General features: G+C 34.7%; 2 protein-coding genes across 2 annotated transcripts; both read right to left on the bottom strand.

The window, feature by feature from the left end:
- Positions 1 to 5,757: 5,757 nt before the first annotated feature.
- LOC111625007 (choline O-acetyltransferase-like) lies at positions 5,758 to 14,003 on the bottom strand. The gene is made up of 15 exons (XM_023368021.1): positions 13,894 to 14,003; positions 13,594 to 13,782; positions 13,416 to 13,531; positions 13,292 to 13,345; positions 13,049 to 13,184; positions 8,916 to 9,093; positions 8,641 to 8,843; positions 8,077 to 8,177; positions 7,885 to 8,010; positions 6,776 to 6,898; positions 6,553 to 6,691; positions 6,425 to 6,484; positions 6,207 to 6,344; positions 5,919 to 6,136; positions 5,758 to 5,848 (listed from the first exon to the last, which is right to left on the bottom strand). Exons 1-15 carry the CDS (start codon positions 13,912 to 13,914, stop codon positions 5,809 to 5,811), a joined length of 1,842 nt encoding a protein of 613 aa, XP_023223789.1. The 5' UTR covers positions 13,915 to 14,003; the 3' UTR covers positions 5,758 to 5,808.
- Positions 14,004 to 17,765: 3,762 nt separating this feature from the next.
- Positions 17,766 to 18,726, bottom strand: LOC111624998 (choline O-acetyltransferase-like). Its single transcript, XM_023368011.1, has 5 exons — positions 18,601 to 18,726; positions 18,472 to 18,531; positions 18,255 to 18,392; positions 17,966 to 18,183; positions 17,766 to 17,895 (listed from the first exon to the last, which is right to left on the bottom strand). The coding sequence occupies exons 1-5, from the start codon at positions 18,724 to 18,726 to the stop codon at positions 17,853 to 17,855; spliced, it is 585 nt and encodes a 194-aa protein (XP_023223779.1). The 3' UTR covers positions 17,766 to 17,852.
- Positions 18,727 to 18,766: the final 40 nt, after the last annotated feature.

Below are 18,766 nucleotides of genomic sequence, written 5' to 3'. Positions count from 1 at the left end.
TGGAGTTGCAACGTACTTTATATCGAGAATATGGCACAGAAGAAGATATTGATTCTCAATATTTAACAATAAGATCAATAGATTGTATCAAAACTCTCTATTTCTGCTCAGTCAGTTTATTTTATGTACATTTTTCTATACTTTTTGCATGCAAAATCTTTAATAAATTCTTCAACTGGCAAATGTTATCAGTGAACTCGAACCATTAACAGCCCATCGCTATTAAGGGTTCTGATCGGGAGTTGTTCGCCATTATTTTAGTAATGCCGGAAATTCAACTAAGTAACATTGAACATTGATAGACTATTCGTTGTATTTTAATATACAGTAAACACAGATCTTACGTAACAAATTCTAAAAAATGCAACAACGAGTTGCTTTCAGGCATTATTTGGCGCCTCCGCGATGTTAAAATGTTTTTATATTTATTTTAAAATAGCATAAAGCTTAATTTTGAGGTAGGGATGGGTTTTATAAAAAAAATTGTAAATGGTAATAAGTAAAATCGTCATTAAGTCTGATCTTACTGGAGATATACACGACCCCCTTTATCTCCTCGCCCACTCGACCTTTAATTACCAAAATTTAATAGCATCGATTTCTCTAATAAACAAACCTCCCTGTAAAATTTCAGAAATATTCGACAAAAAACACAGGAGTTATTAAGCTCGAAACGGGGTGAACAAAATCCTGCCCCCCCCAAAAACACTAACATCCATACATACAGGTTTTTTCTGCATTTCTCGACGTTTCAAGGTGTCCTGAATCCAAAACTGTAAAAATCTTGGGGAGGGGGGTCATTTTTCACCGATCTTATACTTTCTCCTGTCGTATATAACAGCCGGAAAAGTAAATTATTTATAAATTCATACAATATTTTATTATAATTACATCGAAGAATTTTACATGGGTATCGACGGTTTTATTATTACGCCAAATAATAAAATAACATTATGCTATATCTAACACAAATTAAATAATTTATTCCTAGGGTAGAACCGTGTTTAGTAACACAAACAAACGTGAATAGGTAACCTAAATTTTGTTGAAGGTCATAAGGCAGGTCTCGAGAGTAGTAAACACATTTATCTCCCACAATCGTAACTTTGTTTTCTTTGTGTAATTAAGCAATTTCATGTACTGGGATGTAATGCTTCTATCTAAAATATAATTTAAAAATATACTATCGATCGTTCGATATTAAAGAAATTCGATACGTTTACGCGTCATTATCCGGTTGTCACGACATAAAGTCTCTTCATTGTCTGACTTATTGTATAAGTGAGTCAAGGTCATAGATATCCGCCAGCCTGTCACAATAGATTTAACGGGGGTGGGACCGTACAGAATGTAATTATTTTAACTTATTTATTAGAATGGAGTTAAATGGGAAGTTTAACTAACGATTTAAAAATAAATACGGATTTTAGGTCATTTCGTTTCCGTCCATACATGAAATGACGCTACAATACTCGTGAGAACAGCATTTATGTCTCTTACGAGATATTAAAAAATAAGTTAAATTATTATTATTATAAAATACAACAAAGGGTCGGATTTTGAGAATAGAAATGATTTTTAAAATATAAATACTAATAACGAGTAAAATTTTCATTAAGTCTGACCCCCCTTGAGATTATTTATGTTACGCATCACTCACTTTAATTGCGTACTCCAAAATTTAATACAATCAATGCCCCTTATACACAAGTTACCGTGTTAAATTTCATTACATAATTTAGCGTAATTGATGCCACAATATTTTAAAATATAAGAAGAGTTCAACTGCTGTTCAAATAAATGAAAACACCTTGTAGCGTACACGTCGGTAACTCTCCTAGACCTAAGCAAAAATCTTGTGGAATATTGGTTCAGACTTGCTGAAGAAGATTCGGCGTTTTCGTAACTCTTTCTCGAGAACCAAAGGTCCTCGATTACTTTCAGATCGGGTGAATTTGGAATTTAGTCCAGGAGTTGAACTGGATTCTGGCGAAACCAAACACTAATTTAGCACGCAGTATGCGGTTTGGCGAGATCTTGTTATAAGAGTGCATCTACTTGCAGCCGAAGATGGACTATGGAATGACTGGTACAAACAAATGGTACAAACCCACTAGCCATCTGACACAAATACTCACAAACCACGGTCGTTTTTTTTCGTATCTGTCCAGATTTAAAGGTGCAATAAATCCAAATTGCACTACCTGTGACATTATTGATGGGAGTAGTCATTACATATATGATTGTCCAATGTTAGAAGTAGAAAGATCAACATTAAAAACTCTATTATATTCCCACAAAATAAACTGGCCACCACCTACATTGGATATTGTATTTGATCATAAGGATACCCTTGATGCATTCTTACAACTTGTTGAAATGTACCATCTAAGAACCAACGTACCAGCCTATAGCGGTCACTGAAGCTATTATCTATGTCAATCATTAGGTATCATAACCAATATATAGGTCATTCTAAAAACACACTGGATAATATTTAAACGTTATTGCGGAACGATTAAACTGCTAGCTCAACTCAATTATCGTCTCTGTAGCACTTTGTAATCCAATTATTTCAGTAATCAAAGCTATGCAGAATATTAAACAGAAGTAACTGGATCAACTCTAGTGTTATTCAACCTGAGTTACAACTGATTTTGTTTTGTATAGAGTAACTATGGTTCAGTTAGAACTGTGTCTTTCATTGGATTCAAGAAGAGTCCACATTATTATACACTATAACAGTAGCGTACTTATAGGTATTTGCTACAGGATTACCATATTAATGACTGTAACGTTCTTGTAAGGAGTGGACTTTTCGTCATATCTTCAACTTTAGGTCACTCTGGCTGGATTGATCTCCGAACTAGTAACACTTAACTGATTTTTCAGTAAAATTTGTGAGCGTCCTCTTGTGGTGTTCCTTTCAACATTATATTATAAGTAATGCACTATTAAGTGAGACATTTACATACTGAGAGCACTTTGGAACATGCTCAACTACCAAACTTTGGATCTTATGAGCTATTGTCTTCAATTAAGCCACATATGGCTTAAACTGTGAACTCAAGAACTTACGAGATGATAAGTGACTCACAACGCTAAGATTTCACTTTTATGATGAGTAGTGTATCTATGGATGTGAGGACCCTTGTCTTACGGCAGCTAACTGGAAGCATAACTGGAATGTTATTCAGGAGAACATGTAGATGATGTCATCATGAGAATTACCATAGTGATGTGTAAATTGTATATAACATACACAACGTATAATTATAGATTGTATGTATAACGTGAGTAATTGACAAACATTGTAGGAAGATTCGATGTATGTTAATTAATGCAAGTTATTAATAATAATGATAAATGGATATGACTAACTTATATACATAGCTATGTATGAAAACTTGAGATGTAGTTAATTTTTATGTATCACATAATTCTGATTGTATAATATTGTTCTCATGTAATTGATACTTTATCATCTATAGTAATCTATGTAACATACGTGACATAATGTAGTTAATTTTTATGTATTTCATAATTCTGATTGTATAATATTGAGTTCATGTAATTGATATCTATCTCACTGGTATTAATTTATGTAACATATGTGATGTATTTGTGATATGCACTTGCATAGTCGAACTGTAAATTTATTATTCTTAATAATTGATCGTGTTAATTAATTGTTAAGTGTTAATTAATATGATTACAAATGATACTGTGTATCAATTGAGTGTGAGAGTATTGCCTTTGATGGCACATCATAAGTGTTGTCCTGCAATACAAGATGCTTCTGCAATAAGTTACTGCACGCGCGTGCAATTAACTATATACTATTGTACGCGTTTATTATTTAAAAATGTATATATATTATAATCATATATTATGTATTTAATTTTACTCATATTTTATGTAATCAAGGTTATACTCATATATTATGTAATTAATATTATATACTTGTATTCACCCGGTTATGCACAAGCGGCACCGGGATATGTCTTGTGACATATACAAAATAAATATCTGAATCTGAATCTGAATCTATGGAATGACTGGTAGCTTTACGCCACCATATGGAATGCCAGAATACCTAAAATACCTCCATATTTGAATCGTGCTGAAAACTTGACCTAGATTCGCAACACGCGATCGGTCTGCCAACGGAGTGCTTCCGGAAAGACTCGTATGAGAAACTGCCCTCTATTTAGGTGATGAATAATTTTATCAAGTACTGGCAACAAAATCGGTTTTACCTGTTTTGAACAATGAAAAGGATATCATTCGGTTTACTTGTCATTTTTGACTTTTAGTTGGTAACAAAGTACGTTTAGATTTTAGATGATTCCGCGTAACGGATGTCAGAAAATTTCAGTGCAACCAGACAATTAATGACGATAATAATGGTAAAGATAAGCTTGACGCTTCGAAGCGAAATATAGAAAACAAAAATTAAAAATTTTGTAGATACAACTTTCGAGCGCCGAACTTATCTTCACCAAAGAAACACTACTAACGTAATGACGTACACTTTCGATACTTCGTTATAAAATGTTTTAATTGGCATAAATTTTAGCTTTTGTAATTCTGGGAATAATTCGCAAACTCCTCGTATGGTAACTTACGAAAAAATTAATGTTAAGTTGCCAGATTCACGAATCTAGTATTGACAAAGCACACGGTAAGCTACAATATTGTACAAAGTTTCGTAACTAAGAGCTCTCTCATAAGTCTAGGTAGGTACATATAAATATTAATTATCAATACTTACTTTTTACATAATTATCCATTTTAATTCTAAACAAATACAATACTATTTTCCCTAAGCCAGCGATTAAATACCGCGTGCTGCGAGAAAAATCTAAAAGAAAGATCTTCGTATTGGCTTTATTAAAACGGAAGATGTCACTAGTGATGTCATAAGACACACTCGTTGTTAATTCCTTCTGTTTTATCGTAATTGTTGCCACGCGTTTTGTGAATACGAAATATAAAAATATTGTCAGCTTCTGGTAACTTTCCTATATTGGAGAATACTATGTCGCATCTTCTAGAAGTTCGTTAATACGGGTCCGAGACGACATTTTGAATGAAGATCATTCGTTTCCCTGCAATTTTATCCTGGCTACCTTAAAGTTGAGTGATTCTCTAGAAGGGTCTGTAATGTCGGGTGAAGAAAAGGAAGAAGAAAATACGTATTTGGTCAATTTTGCACTTTTACAACGCTTAAATTTCGGATGTCAAGGTTGCAGCCTACCGCCCTGGGGGACCCGGGATCGAACGAGTCATCGAACCACCCCCCGAAAATTTCTTGGAGTGGTCTGTTCGGATATGTCGGGGCCGTCCCCCACCACCCGGTCGCCCCATTGTGGACCTGGCCGAACCCATAATAGGACTGCTATAAGAGGCCCTCTTAGTGCCCACAGAGCGGAAAGAGTAAAAAAAAAAACCCACAACACGTTCGGAATCTCCAAACAGACAGAATGTACATTGAAATAATAATGGAATTTAATATTTAAATTATTTTATAAGTCACGAAAGATATTAATTATTTATGTGTTAGTTAAGTAACTCTAATATTTTTGAATAAAGATAACCTATACTTTTCCTTATGTCGAACTTCTATATATATATTGAATCAATTATGAGTAAATGATTAAAACGAACAACGAAGGTTTACGTGAAATTTATAAAATCAATTTTTAATCATTATTAAACAATTTTGCTTAACTCGGAAATTTTGATGTAGAAATTCCGCAGCTTAAACCGAAAACATCCGAATGGTTGAATTTTTTTCTTGTTTAATTACTTTGCTTCCGCATTAACTGCAGCCTTTTTCGGTGAGCTAAAACAACATTATTCGAGTAATTAAACTGTCTAAAACACCAACGAATTGTTAAACAATAGAGAACAACCTGGTGGAAACTGCAGTCTTCCCACTCTCACAAAGCGCCTTCAACTCCATCAAACTCAATTGCAGGTCCTGTGCAAACTTCTCCGAGTCCGTGGAGAGATCATTTTTGAAGGAAGAAATGCAAAAGACGATACGATCGTGCAGTGGATTGTACGAACATCCGTATCCGTCGGGCACCACGGGACCGTATCCAACTATGATGTCGTAGGTCGTGGGAAACTACAAATGCTATTCATTTGTTACCCTTCCACTCGTTAATACTTAATCAATGCACAAAAAGATGATCGACCTGACTGGTGGATAAGCGGAAATCCAGAAACTCTTTGTAATAATCTGTTTTATAAAGTGCCGGTTCTTGTAAACCGTGTAGAGCAGCCATTTCCTTTAGACAGAGAAGATGGTTATCCGGTCTTTCTCCGTTGATTGTCTGCACGAAAATACATATTACAACGATTACGGAATTGTTAATTACTTTTCTCGGTTAATTTATAGCTCTTTGGTACTTACATAGAGGTGATTTTCGGTTTGCTTTTTAACAGCTTTCCGGAACTTAATAAATTTTTCTTTCTAAAAATATCGAAGGAGTCAATTTGAATAAGGTTTTGTAATAATTCAGAAGTTTTCGTTCGACTGACCTGACTCAGGGAAGGATCTAACATGGACTTTGAAAAATCCAAAGCCTCTTGGCTGGAAGCGCGGATGTTGTCGACGCAACCGAATCTGAATTTCCTCAAAGAGGCACTTTCGTAAGTGGCCGTCATTTTTCCATGCATTCTGATGAGTAAATAACAAGTTGTTGATTTAATTAATTACACTCAAATAGGCATTAAAGGAAAGAGAATCGTCGTTTAAACAAACCTGAAGTATGTCAACTGCAAACACAACTGAATGAACACATCGGGACTGATTTCTTGTTTTTCCGGAAAGTCTTTGCCGTAATCGTTAAATATAAAAATTTTAAGTTCTAATGTGTCGATCATTCTGAAAACAACGTCTATAATGAATATTTGTTCGGGTCTTAAACCAAAATTATTTTAAAGATCAGAAGAAACTGTTTCCGGAAATTATAAAATCTAATATATAATCGAGACGGGTTGATGATAATAATAATAATAATAAGCGCAGAGCCCAAACGGTTAGGAGTTGAAACTTGAAATTTGGTACACAGTTATGGTACGTTAGGAGAACGCACACTAAGAAAGGATTTTTCGAAATTCCTCCCCACGGGGTAGAGGGACAGGATTAAGGCTTAACACTTCCATCAACAATGGAAGTGCTGAGTAACAATGGAAGTGTGAACAATGAAAATGCTACGTAACAATGGAAGTGTGAACAATGAAAATGCTACGTAACAATGGAATTGTTAAGAGAAAGCGACGTGCAAGACGCAGATGCAGTTTTTTTCGTTTTTGTGGGAAATCGAACATATTTTTAGACCCATCTAAAAATTCTCTAATTAGTCTGGAAACAATTATTGCATTCTGTGAAAACGGGTAAGGTTTACTGTAACGTAATAATCTTTATCTTAGTTATCGTTACTTTTGCCCGAGCAACGCCGGGCCCACCTGCTAGTAATAATATAAATAAAACAATCAAAATTTTCAGAAATTGCATTTGTCAAAGAACTTGTTGAAAAGAACAGAAGATTCAAACGAGATTGCCACAACGTTTGTTTGTGATTACAATGAAATTTCTCTAGAGAAATAATACTTTCCGTAACATTTCTCGATTCGAATAATCGAAAGAATTTACTGATCGATATCTAATGATGAAAATTTTCTGTAAATAAAAGCCTTTTCAAGTATGAACATCACATAGTGATTTTACGTGTTGTTTTACTTCTAGCTATTTTTGTATCATAACTTGTAAGCAGTTATGATAATAAAGACAGGCAAAGGGTGAACTGACGTTTTCTACGCTTCAATAAAAATTATTATTCGTTGATCGTCAAAATTACAGTATCTTACGCGTCTATGACGGCCGATGCATTTTTGATCACATCTGCCACAGATTCGCTGATATTCCAAGTAAGTCTCGTAACTCTCTCCGAATCGTCTGATGATCTCGTAGGAAGCACCCGTAAGTCTTTTTTCCTGCAAGTAGATTAAACACTTCACTTCCATTTCTGATATTTAATTCGAGACATAAAAATATCTTACACGAAATCCAGGAATTCTTCGCAGAATCTTAAAACCTCACTCCCTTCCGACACCGAACGTTCCATTGCAATTCCATTTACACCATTTTTGGTTACGATAAACTACAGAACAAAAAGAGTAAACAATCGGGCATCGATTTATCTATAACTTTAATATGCAAATTAGATGAATATATTTTATTTAGAACTTTCAATTTAATTATGTTGAAATTCAGTTTTAGACAGAAGTAAAATGATAATGTGGCTAAAATCAACATAGAAATTATTTTTTCTTCTGTGCCGACATACAAACTGCTAAACACACTTCGATTAGAATATAAAGAAGCTCAATTTTACGAAACTAAAACATTCAAAATATAAATCGCATTGTGAGATTATTTCTGTGTCTTTTACGTATTGCAATTTATGTTTGGATTAATACCCTGATAGATATATTTATTCTATCATATTCATATCAAATTCTATTTGATATGAAAAGAGTCCTCCCAGAGTATTTTAAAATGAAAGAGTACGATTGAAAATTATCGACCTATTGAGTGATTTGTTTGCAATGAATAAATTTTACCTGAATAAATTTATCGAACCATCTGTTACCGGTGGAATGTCCACTTTTATTGCCGTGAAGGATGTGGTAAGCCCTATCTTCCAACCTCTTGTACGAAAAGCTTTTCGGTTTGGTTCGTTTCCTTATCCATTCGTTCGATTCGTCCATGCACACCACAAACAGACAATTTTCAATAATCCGAATTGATTCTTTATTATTATCATCTGCGTATTCGTAAATTTGAGTTAACCATCGAAAATTATCAATATCTAAGAAATTTTTGGCTTTGATGTTACTTTGGATCATTTGTTCTCTTATCCTCGCCCATTCTTTTCGGTTGAGAGCTGTGAGAATCCCCACTGGCGGGTAGTGTGGCACCTGCTTACTTAACGCTTCTATTTTCTTGAGCTCTTCTATGAGAGCTTTTTCACTTGTATAACTGTCTATAAAAGAAGTCGCCTTCACTTGAAATATCTGTTGAATATTTAAAAATACAATTGTGGAAACATCAGCGTATATCAACCTAATATCCAATAAACGCATTTAATTAAAATTAATTAAGTATAAAATGCAAATCAAATAGAGAAAGAGAAAGTATTTCCTTAACACTTGAATGGTTCTATGGTGATATAAATAATGCAAATGAAAACTTCTTCGAGAAGATACATTTTCTAATTTCTACAAATATGCTGAATACGGCTCGTAGGTAGTATATATATATATATATACAGTCGACCCCCCTATAACACGGGTTCCTATAGCACGGGTTCCTATATGACGGCGAAAAAATTGCGACAGTATTCGTACAAACGTGCTAAAAACACCTCCTATAATTCGGTAAAACGTCATCGCCGACACGAGTCGGCGATGACGTTTGTGGCGACAGGATCGTGTAGCGACAGGATCGCACAAACCGTTGAGTTTAAACGAGCAGCGGATCTACTAAAAACAAGTTATTATTTAACGTCCAAAAAAATTATATTTAAATTAATGATGTCTCCAAAGTTCAGCGAATTTTTCGCAAAAAAATAATTTATCAGGAAGCACGCGAGCGCCATTTTATGTCAATCTCCACGACGAAAACAAGCTTAAGCAACGACGTAATCGAATGGTGCACACTCGGTAAGTAATTCTACCATTTTTTGTTTATAGCATAGTTTATATGGATTATTCCCAAAAAATTATACTTATTTTGGAAATGTTGAGTCGAATTAGTCTAGAATCGATTAATTTTATGGAAGAAACCTTTCAAACAGCCGTAGTCCGTAAACTGCATACGTGCAGGGCTATGATTGGCTGGACTCGTAAGAAATGGATTCATAAAAACAGGAACGTATCTACCGTGTTATAGGGGGATCGACTGTATATACACTATGTCACTTCATTGAAAAGTCTTAGACAAACTGTAAAGGGAAGTCAGGTATAAACAAACAATCTTTACCACGCCGTAATCGCCAGTCCGAGTTGCTCGAAAGTATAGAAAAATGACACAGAAAGGAATACACATAAAGTATACATCATTTTTATTAGATCACTCGGGTGTTGTTTGAGGCTATATGTTTCCAGATAAGAATGGTTCTTTATTTGTATTCTTGATTTATTTTTAAATTGTGTCTGAGATTTTCGAATTAACCTGTATATACCTGGCATCTAATGGAGGTCGACGTTAAAATATTTTGGCTTTGTTTCTGTCGATATGAACAAAACATTATAGGCAAGAAAGTCACGAAGTTTACAATAACTGTCCAGAAAAGGGAGTTGCAATAGGTAGATAATGTTTATAATACTCCTAAGTGATTGTTGAAAGAGAAAGTAAGTTTACTATGCCTAAATAATTAAATGAAAGTATTAAATGGAAGTCTTTGAGAAACGACAGGTTCGACTAAACATCGTACAACGAAAATATAAGTGAAAATACATTTACGAGAGGAAGAGAAAACACTAGCAGGCCTATTCCTCTTATTTAATATATATATATATATCTCAGAAGAAACATAATGCCCCACTTTAAAATCCACTAAAAATTCCATAAATTATAATCGTAAAATTGATTGAGAGATGAAACTGTTAATGCTAGACTTTGCTTTACACAATAAAGGACACCTTCAGTTATAATCCAACAACCTTTATTTGTAACTTATTAAACAAAAAATGCAAATAAATTTGTTTATCATTAACGTACAGTACATTTCTAGTTACTTGTTTTTAACTCTGGCGTTAACTGACAACAACTTTGGCCCCCTCGCTCTCTCTCTGATTTTTACTTACTAAATTAAATACTCCCAAACTCTCCCTTAAGTCAAAAACCAAAGAGAACGCGAATCTCTGGGTAATAATTCTTTCTAACCCACACTCAATCTGTTCTTGATCCGCTCAAAGCTTTTTCTAGGCAGAGCTTTGGTTAGGATGTCTGCCAGCTGGATATTGCTTTGACAATATGTGTTCTCAAATTCTCCTTCATGAAATTTTTCTCTAACAAAGTAGTATCTAGTGTCCAAATGCTTTGTCCTCTGAGAATTCTGGAGTTTTAGCTAGGCATATGGCGCTTTTATTATCCACGTGTAATATGGGTTTTATTGCACTCTTGAGTCCCAGGTCGACAATTAGGCGCTTGAACCAGAGAAGTTCTTTCGTTGATTTACTTGCAGCTTTCAGTTGAGGATAATGGAACGGTAGCTTGGCTTGCTTTCGGCTGCCCCACCCCACTGTGTTTTCCAGTACTTTAACTACGTATCCAGTAGTGGATTTTCGATCATCTAGATCTCCCGATGATCAGAATCATTAAATACTTCAAGTAATTCACTTCTGTTTCCCATCAACACTAATCCATGGTTCGCAGTTCCCATTAGATAGCGAAAAATACGTTGAACAGCAGTCCAATGTACTTTTTTTTGTCTTTTTGTTGCATTTGCACTTGTACTCCAGTTTCTTCACTACTATAACAAGGTGATTATTTATTTCACTTTTATTCACATCCATTTTCATTTGTGTTGTTGCTGTTAGTTCCTTGTCAAAGACAACATCTCTGAAGATTCCAACCTTTCCTCCAACCAAAACTCTGTATCCTTTTATATTTTGATCATACCCTACAAAGATTCCTTTCTTGCTCTTTGGGTCTGATTTTTGTCTTCTTCAGGAACGTGTATGAAACTTCTGGAGCCAAATACACGCAAATGATCAATGCGGATTCTCTTTCCTGTTAATGCTTCAATTTGGGTTCTGTCTGTGACATTGCTTTTTTTTTTTTGACATGAACTGCTGTATGTATTAATTAAAATGCCTCAATGTCTTTTTTCTTACTAAAATATAAATTTTCGTCTATAATTTCGTATCTTTCTATTATTAGGACTTATTATACTGGCTTTACAGATAATGTTACAAAGTTTTACAGGAAAACATTTTTTATTTTACTTAATATGTCAGGTATATTAAGTAAAATAAAAAAATACGAAATTATAGACGAAAATTTATATTTTAGTGCTGTATGTATTGCTTCAGCCCACAAGTTTTTGTCGAGTCCTCTTGCATACAGCATGGATCTTGCTAGCTCAACTACTGTTCTATTATCTCTTTCTATTTTTCCATTTTGTTCCGGAGAATACCCTACTGTTGTCTGATGACAGATGTACCCTCTTAGTAACTAGACAATTTTTGATTCACAAACTCACGTCCTCTATCGGTACGAATAGCTTTCACTGTTTTTCCTGTTTGATGCTCCATATATGCTATGAAGTTCTTTATTTGGTAAGGTGCTTCTTTTTTGCCTTTAGTGTTTTTACAGCTCGAAAATTCGAGAAATCATCTCTGAACAAAATGTATTATTTGGAGCCACCTATAGACCTAATTTCCATTGATCCTCCAATATTTACATGAATTAATTCTCCTATTTCTTGAGTGACAGTTTCACTTTTGCTAAAAGGCAACCTATGAGCTTTTCATTATCAGACTCGTAAGTCAGTCGTTTACAATAAAAGGCTCAAAAACAAATCTTGGTTCCGTATTTCCAGTTTTTCCCATGCTGATTAATATCTAATAAATATACTGGAGCAGAGATTCCCAAATGGGTCGATATGGACGATGGAAAAATCAGATACTTATTGTATTTTATCGAGAATTTCAAATAAGAATAATAAATATCACGTGGAGAATTCATTAATTGATTAAATAATTTATTTGTTGTATTACAAAAAATCATGAGAAATAAGAAAAATTTTAAAATAATCGACTGAAATTGCATATTTTCTATATGGGCCAATGCAAGAAAACGACTGCGAACTCCTGTAATAGAATATAGCAATACACGTAGAGATATTTTAAATTAATAAGCCCAAAAGAAAAAATTTAATGCAATATATTTAATCTTAAAAAGTCAACTTGAAATTCGGAAAGTTATAAAGAATATAAATCGCATTGTTTTCTTGCATATTACCTGATTGTTACACACCACAATGAAATAGGGACCACCTTCACTAAAAATGTGCTCGTCTTTAATAGCGCCTGGTCTCCTGTAAGCCGTGAAAAAGTGACGATACGTGGCCATGGAAAGTGCATTCTTTTTTTCTTGTCTTCCATCAAATTCTTGTTTTAATTCACCTGTACAGTACAATGACTCATTTTACTCACAGTTTTTCTCGTGTAAATAATTGTTTTCTTGCTATTGAATTCTGTTTACCTATCAACTCTTTCCTTGAACATAAGCGAAAAGATGATAAATTTTGCAACGAATCTGAAAAATAATACACACTCATCAATAAGATAAATTACTTAGAAATGACTATTTCACGAGAAACCATTACCGAAATCTTTCGTCATCTGTATTGAATAACCGCTTCGGCAGAAGGAAGAACGGACTGGAGTTGATGGGGAGAGGCAAAGTATTTTTCAAATTATCTTTCAGCCAAAATTCGGTCACCTGCAAAGGCGTTTATTATTATTTCTAGTGAAAGGGCATGTCGAGAAAGAAGAAAAACTCACGTAATTTTCGTGGCTTTCTGCATATTCCTTCAAGAACCCCTGCAGCTTTTGCATTTCCCCCGACGTTTTATAATCTTCGACTAATTTTCGAGCTTCCTGGTATTTGTCACTGGGGACAATTGCTCTGATTCCTTCCAAGAATCTGTTTAGAGTGACGGAGAGCTCGGGAACCGACGGCTTCGGCAATTCCTAAAAAGGAAAGTGATTTGTCAAATGTAAATGCACAATGGTTCTCGAATGCATCGTAAATTACGTTACAGAATATAAAGTCGTTTATCACAATTGAAGATTTAGACTTACACTTTCTTTTATTGCAGACATTTTTTCTTTGTTTCTGTAAAAGGATCTCGAAATGCAACCTGTTAATTTGCAATTTGCTGAAGATTTTTTTAAAGTTGAAACAATGCGAATCGTTGTTGCACAATAATGCGTTGATAATATTAATACATAATTGATAAAATAAAATTATAAAATCATTCCAAGATCTATTTTGTGCATTCAATTATTGTAATTGACGTCAATGAAGCTACTTTAAAATTTTTGTTTGTTTGTATATGACACGTGTGTGATCTGAAGAGGTGATGCTTACCGGGAGAACTTTTTGTGGGAAATTTGCCCCAATTTAGGTGTTATAAACGTTAAGAAAAGCTGGAAACTTCACGTGGCCAAACCGTTATCCACGTGCGAACCCGCGACCAATTACAATTGTTTTTGTTAGTTTTATTCACTCTGCCACTAGTTGGCTTGAAATTTGTCATTTCCTTTATAGTATTATTGGGCCGTACTGTCGTCGATCTAACTGCCCTTCCTAAATCTCGAGGACAGAGTTAGATAGATGAAAGACTAGACTGGATATAGAGATATTAGTGACTGGAAGTCCGGATATACGAACGTTCGATGCTAACCAGAAGTCATGTTATTTCAATTGAAAATTTTCCCCGAAAGAAGTTAGAGAGATGACTGCTACTCTATTGCTAACAGAAAAAAACATGACGTACTGTACAGGGGCAAGACACTACTAATTAGAGGTAGATAGTAATTTACCATTAATATACAAGAGATGAAATTAATAGGTCATTTAGGTATCATGAATATTAAAACTAAGTAATTAACATTTACATTAATTATCGTTTTATGCGTGGATTTGAATCGGTTGAAATTTATTTATCTTCTATTAAACGTTGTGTTTGAGCTCACCAAATTTCGTAATTCTACACTGAATAGAAGTTTCTGTTTTGAATCGTTTTTCTGGGCCCCTCCTATATAAATAATACAAATGACCAAACATTTCGCGATATGTTTGAGTACTTGCGTTAGCCAGTACACATTCTGCTAGATACCCGACCTTTCCTAAGGTGTTCATGTAAACTTACTGCGAAAGTCGAAAAAAGCTATTCTCAAAGTCAAACATTTGTAAACACTACACTAGACGTGTTTGACGTGTAGTCTGGTAGCGCGTTGTGACGAAAAAGAATACAAATTTAGTATCCCTGAATGTATGTTTTATAACTAAGAGCATTTATTTTAAATTAGTTTATATTTTCGTAGTGGTTCCAACTGATGGAATCGATATTTACTCAGCCCTGTTGAATTATCGTAATACTCCTAGAAGTGATGTAAGATATCCATCTCAGCGAAATTTTTGGACTTTGTCTGGATTCGATCCGGTGTCCCCCAGGACGACAGGCTGTCAACTTAGATCGCTCGGTCGTCCGGCCGCTAACTAATTTGTAATACGTCTTATTCAGAATGTACCTGTTCGATCTGAAAATGAAATTAAGAACAAACCAAACAAAGTGTTTGTATAGCGTCATTACCTAAACAGATGTAGGCAAATAAGGTTCATTAAACACGGGTCCGTCCTATCAAAGGATTCAATACACGGGTCCGTCCTATCAAAGGACGGACCCGTGTCCTTAATTTTGACTTAAGGGAGAGTGTGGGAGTATTTAATTTAGAAAGTAAAATCCAGAGAGAGCGCGAGGGGGCCAGAGTCGTTGTCGGTCGGTGCCGGAGTTAAAGACAAGTGACTAGAGGTGTACTTTAAGGATAGGCAAGTCTGTTTGTATTTTTTGTTTAATAAGTTACAAGTAAAGGTTGTTGGATTATAACTGAAGGTGTCTTTTCTTGTGTAAAGCAAAGTCTAGCATTAACAGTTTCATATCTCAATCAATTTTACGATCATAATCTATAGAATTTTTAGTTTGTTTAAAGTTGGGCATTATGTTTCTTCTGAGATATAGCCTATATATATTAAGTAAGAGGAATAGGCCTGCTATTTTATTCTCTTCCGCTCGTAGATGTATTTTCACCTATATTTTCGTTGTGCGTTGTTTAGTCGAACCTCTCGTTTAAAGACTTCCATTTAATGCTTTCAGGCAATTATTTAGATACAGCAAACTTACTTTCTCTTTCAATAATAATTTCACTTTCATTTCTTGGAGAGATATTCGATCGGCCTTATCTATTGAGAAATCGGAAGAAATAGGATGTGTGTGGGTTTTGTCCACTTCCTGTCTGATTTTTCGACATTAAATTAAAATATAACGTAATTATTTAATTAATTATTATTTCTGATCTCCTTTTACCTATTGTAATTGTAATTCCTACCTCCTTTTACCTATAGGTAATTGTGACATCCTTAGGATGTCACAATTCAGAGTTCAGATTAATCCGTGTCTTGTTTTATTTCAATTAATTATCTCTTAGTCTTTACAACTTTTTGGAAACCCGTCTCCTAACTCCGAGACTTGTCTTTCACCATGTAATGATATTGGGCCTATTCTTTTCCTCCCCCGACTGTAATGTGTCGGCCCATATCCAACCTCTTCGCGAGCAGTCGTAAAAGTAATAAAAAAGGGTAGACAAAGGGTTGTCAGAAAGGAAAGAGAAGTAAAAAAAGACGAAGAGAGAGTTAAAGAAAGAGAGTAGAGGTGGGAAGACGGTAGAGTTAGTGAAGAGAGGAGGAGTTCGAATTTAGGCAAGGAAGAATAAGACGAATATCGTTAACTGCATGAAATCGAGTTTCTACTGTACATGATCGAAAGCGATAAAAAGTTTAGTTTTGGTAAGACATTTCACTGCTTTAATTCAGTACGACAAACCGGCGGAAAGAAATCCGTCAATGCAGGCTGGATTCGATACACAAGACATTTCTTCGCTTAATTTAAAACTTTCAACTATTCTGTAAATTGTTTCACTTATTTTCTTCAATCTTTTCCATAAATAGATGTGAAGAATATAAATTATCTACGAAGTTATTTAATAAATTTGTTGATACGCTTCTTTGAATACAATTTCTTCGAAAGACCCATCATTTCTTTTATAAATCATGTTTTCCTACGTGAGCTTAAAACATGACAAGTGTTTCAACGTTTTGCATTACATGATTTTATAATCGTACTATGATTTCTAAAACTCGTTAATGCTAAACCCCTAGATAGAGGGAAAATGATATAAGAAACGAAACAGGCAGCGATGAGAAAGAGCCAATAGAATCTGGTGTGGTAGGTTAAAATCAACCAAATAAGTACTGTACACTACTTCTACGTGTTACTCGAAACGTACGCTACCTGTTCATTCTGAAACTGACACTAACTGCGAGTATAATATCAGACACTTCTTTAAGTCACCGGTCACGTTGGGGACCCGGGGATCGATCCGGACAAATCGAAAACTTTTCAGCAAGTTTTCAGGATACGACGGGTTCCGTATCTCGCCACCCTGTCGGATCCATTGCAGTCCTAGGCGAACCTATAATAGGCCTGCTAAAAGAAGCCCACTTAGTGCCCGGAAGGCGGAAAAAGTTTTCAAAAAGAAGTTGCTCAACTTTTTAATATTAAGGAAAATCGCTAATATAAAAAACGCATATTAATTTTTCGTATGTCAAACGTCTACACATTGAATTAAAGTTTGTTATACTGTTATCAATATTTTTTTGTGTTACGTCTTTATGACAACCCCGAATCTAATTTATNTTCGTATGTCAATGGTCTACACATTGAATTAAAGTTTGTTATACTGTTATCAATATTTTTTTGTGTTACGTCTTTATGACAACCCCGAATCTAATTTATTCAGAATGTAATTGAAAAACTACATATTTTATAAATTCCGACAAGTTAAAGACGAACAAAAAACGATTTCGTAAAATTTATTAAATCAATTTTTACCATTATTAAACAATTTTGAACTCGAAATTCTGCAGCTTAAACCGAAAACGTGCAATTGGCCGATTCGGACTAATATTTTTATTTATTTTATTTCTTTGCTTCAGCTTTAACTGCAGCCTTTGTCGGTGAGCTAAAACAACATCACGTGAGTAATTCAATTGTCTAAAACACCAACGAATTGTTAAAAAACAAAGAACAACCTGGTGGAAACTGCAGTCTTTCCACTCTCAGAAAGCTCCTTCAAATCCATCAAGCTCACTTGCAGATTCCGTGCAAACTTTTCCGAGTCCGTCGAGGGGTCGTTTTTGAACGACGAAATGCAAAAGACGATACGATTCTCCTGTGGATTGTACGAACAACCGTATCCGTCGGGCACTACGGGACCGTATCCAACTACGATGTCGTAGGTCGTGGGAAGCTACAAAAAGCCAATTAATTAATTTTCTTCCACTCGCTAACAGTTAAACAATACATAGAAAGATGCCCGACCTGACTGGTGGATAAGCGGAAATCCAGGAACTCTTTGTAATAATTTGTTTGATAAAGCGCCGGTTCTTCTAAGCCGTGTAGAGCAGCCATTTCCTTTAAGCACAGAAGATGGTTATCCGGTCCTTCTCCGTTGATTGTCTGAACAATAACAAGTATTATGAAATTATAAAATTGATAAGTAATTCTGATGATTCATTTACGGTTTTTTACTACTTACGTAGAGAAGAATTTCGGTTTGCTTTTTCACGGCTTTTTGAAATTTATCCAATTTTTCAGCCTAAAAATATATAATAAAATCAGTATGAATAAGGATTTGTAATAATTGAAAAATTTTCATTCGACTGACCTGACTCACAGAAGGATCTAACATGGACTTTGAGAAATCCAACGCCTGTTGGCTGGAAGCGCGGATGTTGTCGATGCGACCGAATCTGAATTTCCTCAAAGCGGCACTTTCGTAAGTGGCCGTCATTNACCTAAAGCGTTGCATTAAAAAAGCTCATAGCGAAGGG

Source organism: Centruroides sculpturatus, unplaced genomic scaffold (genome assembly GCF_000671375.1).
Source record: "Centruroides sculpturatus isolate CEXI.00-Female unplaced genomic scaffold, Cexi_2.0 scaffold77, whole genome shotgun sequence".
NCBI lineage: Eukaryota > Metazoa > Arthropoda > Arachnida > Scorpiones > Buthidae > Centruroides > Centruroides sculpturatus.
The sequence above is the reverse complement of the archived record's forward strand: the minus strand, read 5'-3'. Positions and strand labels throughout refer to the sequence as shown.

What these genes read in the sequence shown, in the direction of transcription:
- LOC111625007 (XM_023368021.1), bottom strand. Translation starts at nt 13,914, where the DNA reads ATGTCTGCAATAAAAGAAAGT. An exon ending in AAGAGAACAAATGATCCAAA is followed by an intron (nt 8,844 to 8,915) that starts GTAACATCAAAG and finishes ACGAATACGCAG; the next exon opens with ATGATAATAATAAAGAATCA. An exon ending in GGTTCGATAAATTTATTCAG is followed by an intron (nt 8,178 to 8,640) that starts GTAAAATTTATT and finishes TTTGTTCTGTAG; the next exon opens with TTTATCGTAACCAAAAATGG.
- LOC111624998 (XM_023368011.1), bottom strand. Translation starts at nt 18,726, where the DNA reads ATGACGGCCACTTACGAAAGTGCCGCTTTGAGGAAATTCAGATTCGGT. An exon ending in TCCGCTTATCCACCAGTCAG is followed by an intron (nt 18,184 to 18,254) that starts GTCGGGCATCTT and finishes GGCTTTTTGTAG; the next exon opens with CTTCCCACGACCTACGACAT. An exon ending in AAGACTGCAGTTTCCACCAG is followed by an intron (nt 17,896 to 17,965) that starts GTTGTTCTTTGT and finishes ATGTTGTTTTAG; the next exon opens with CTCACCGACAAAGGCTGCAG.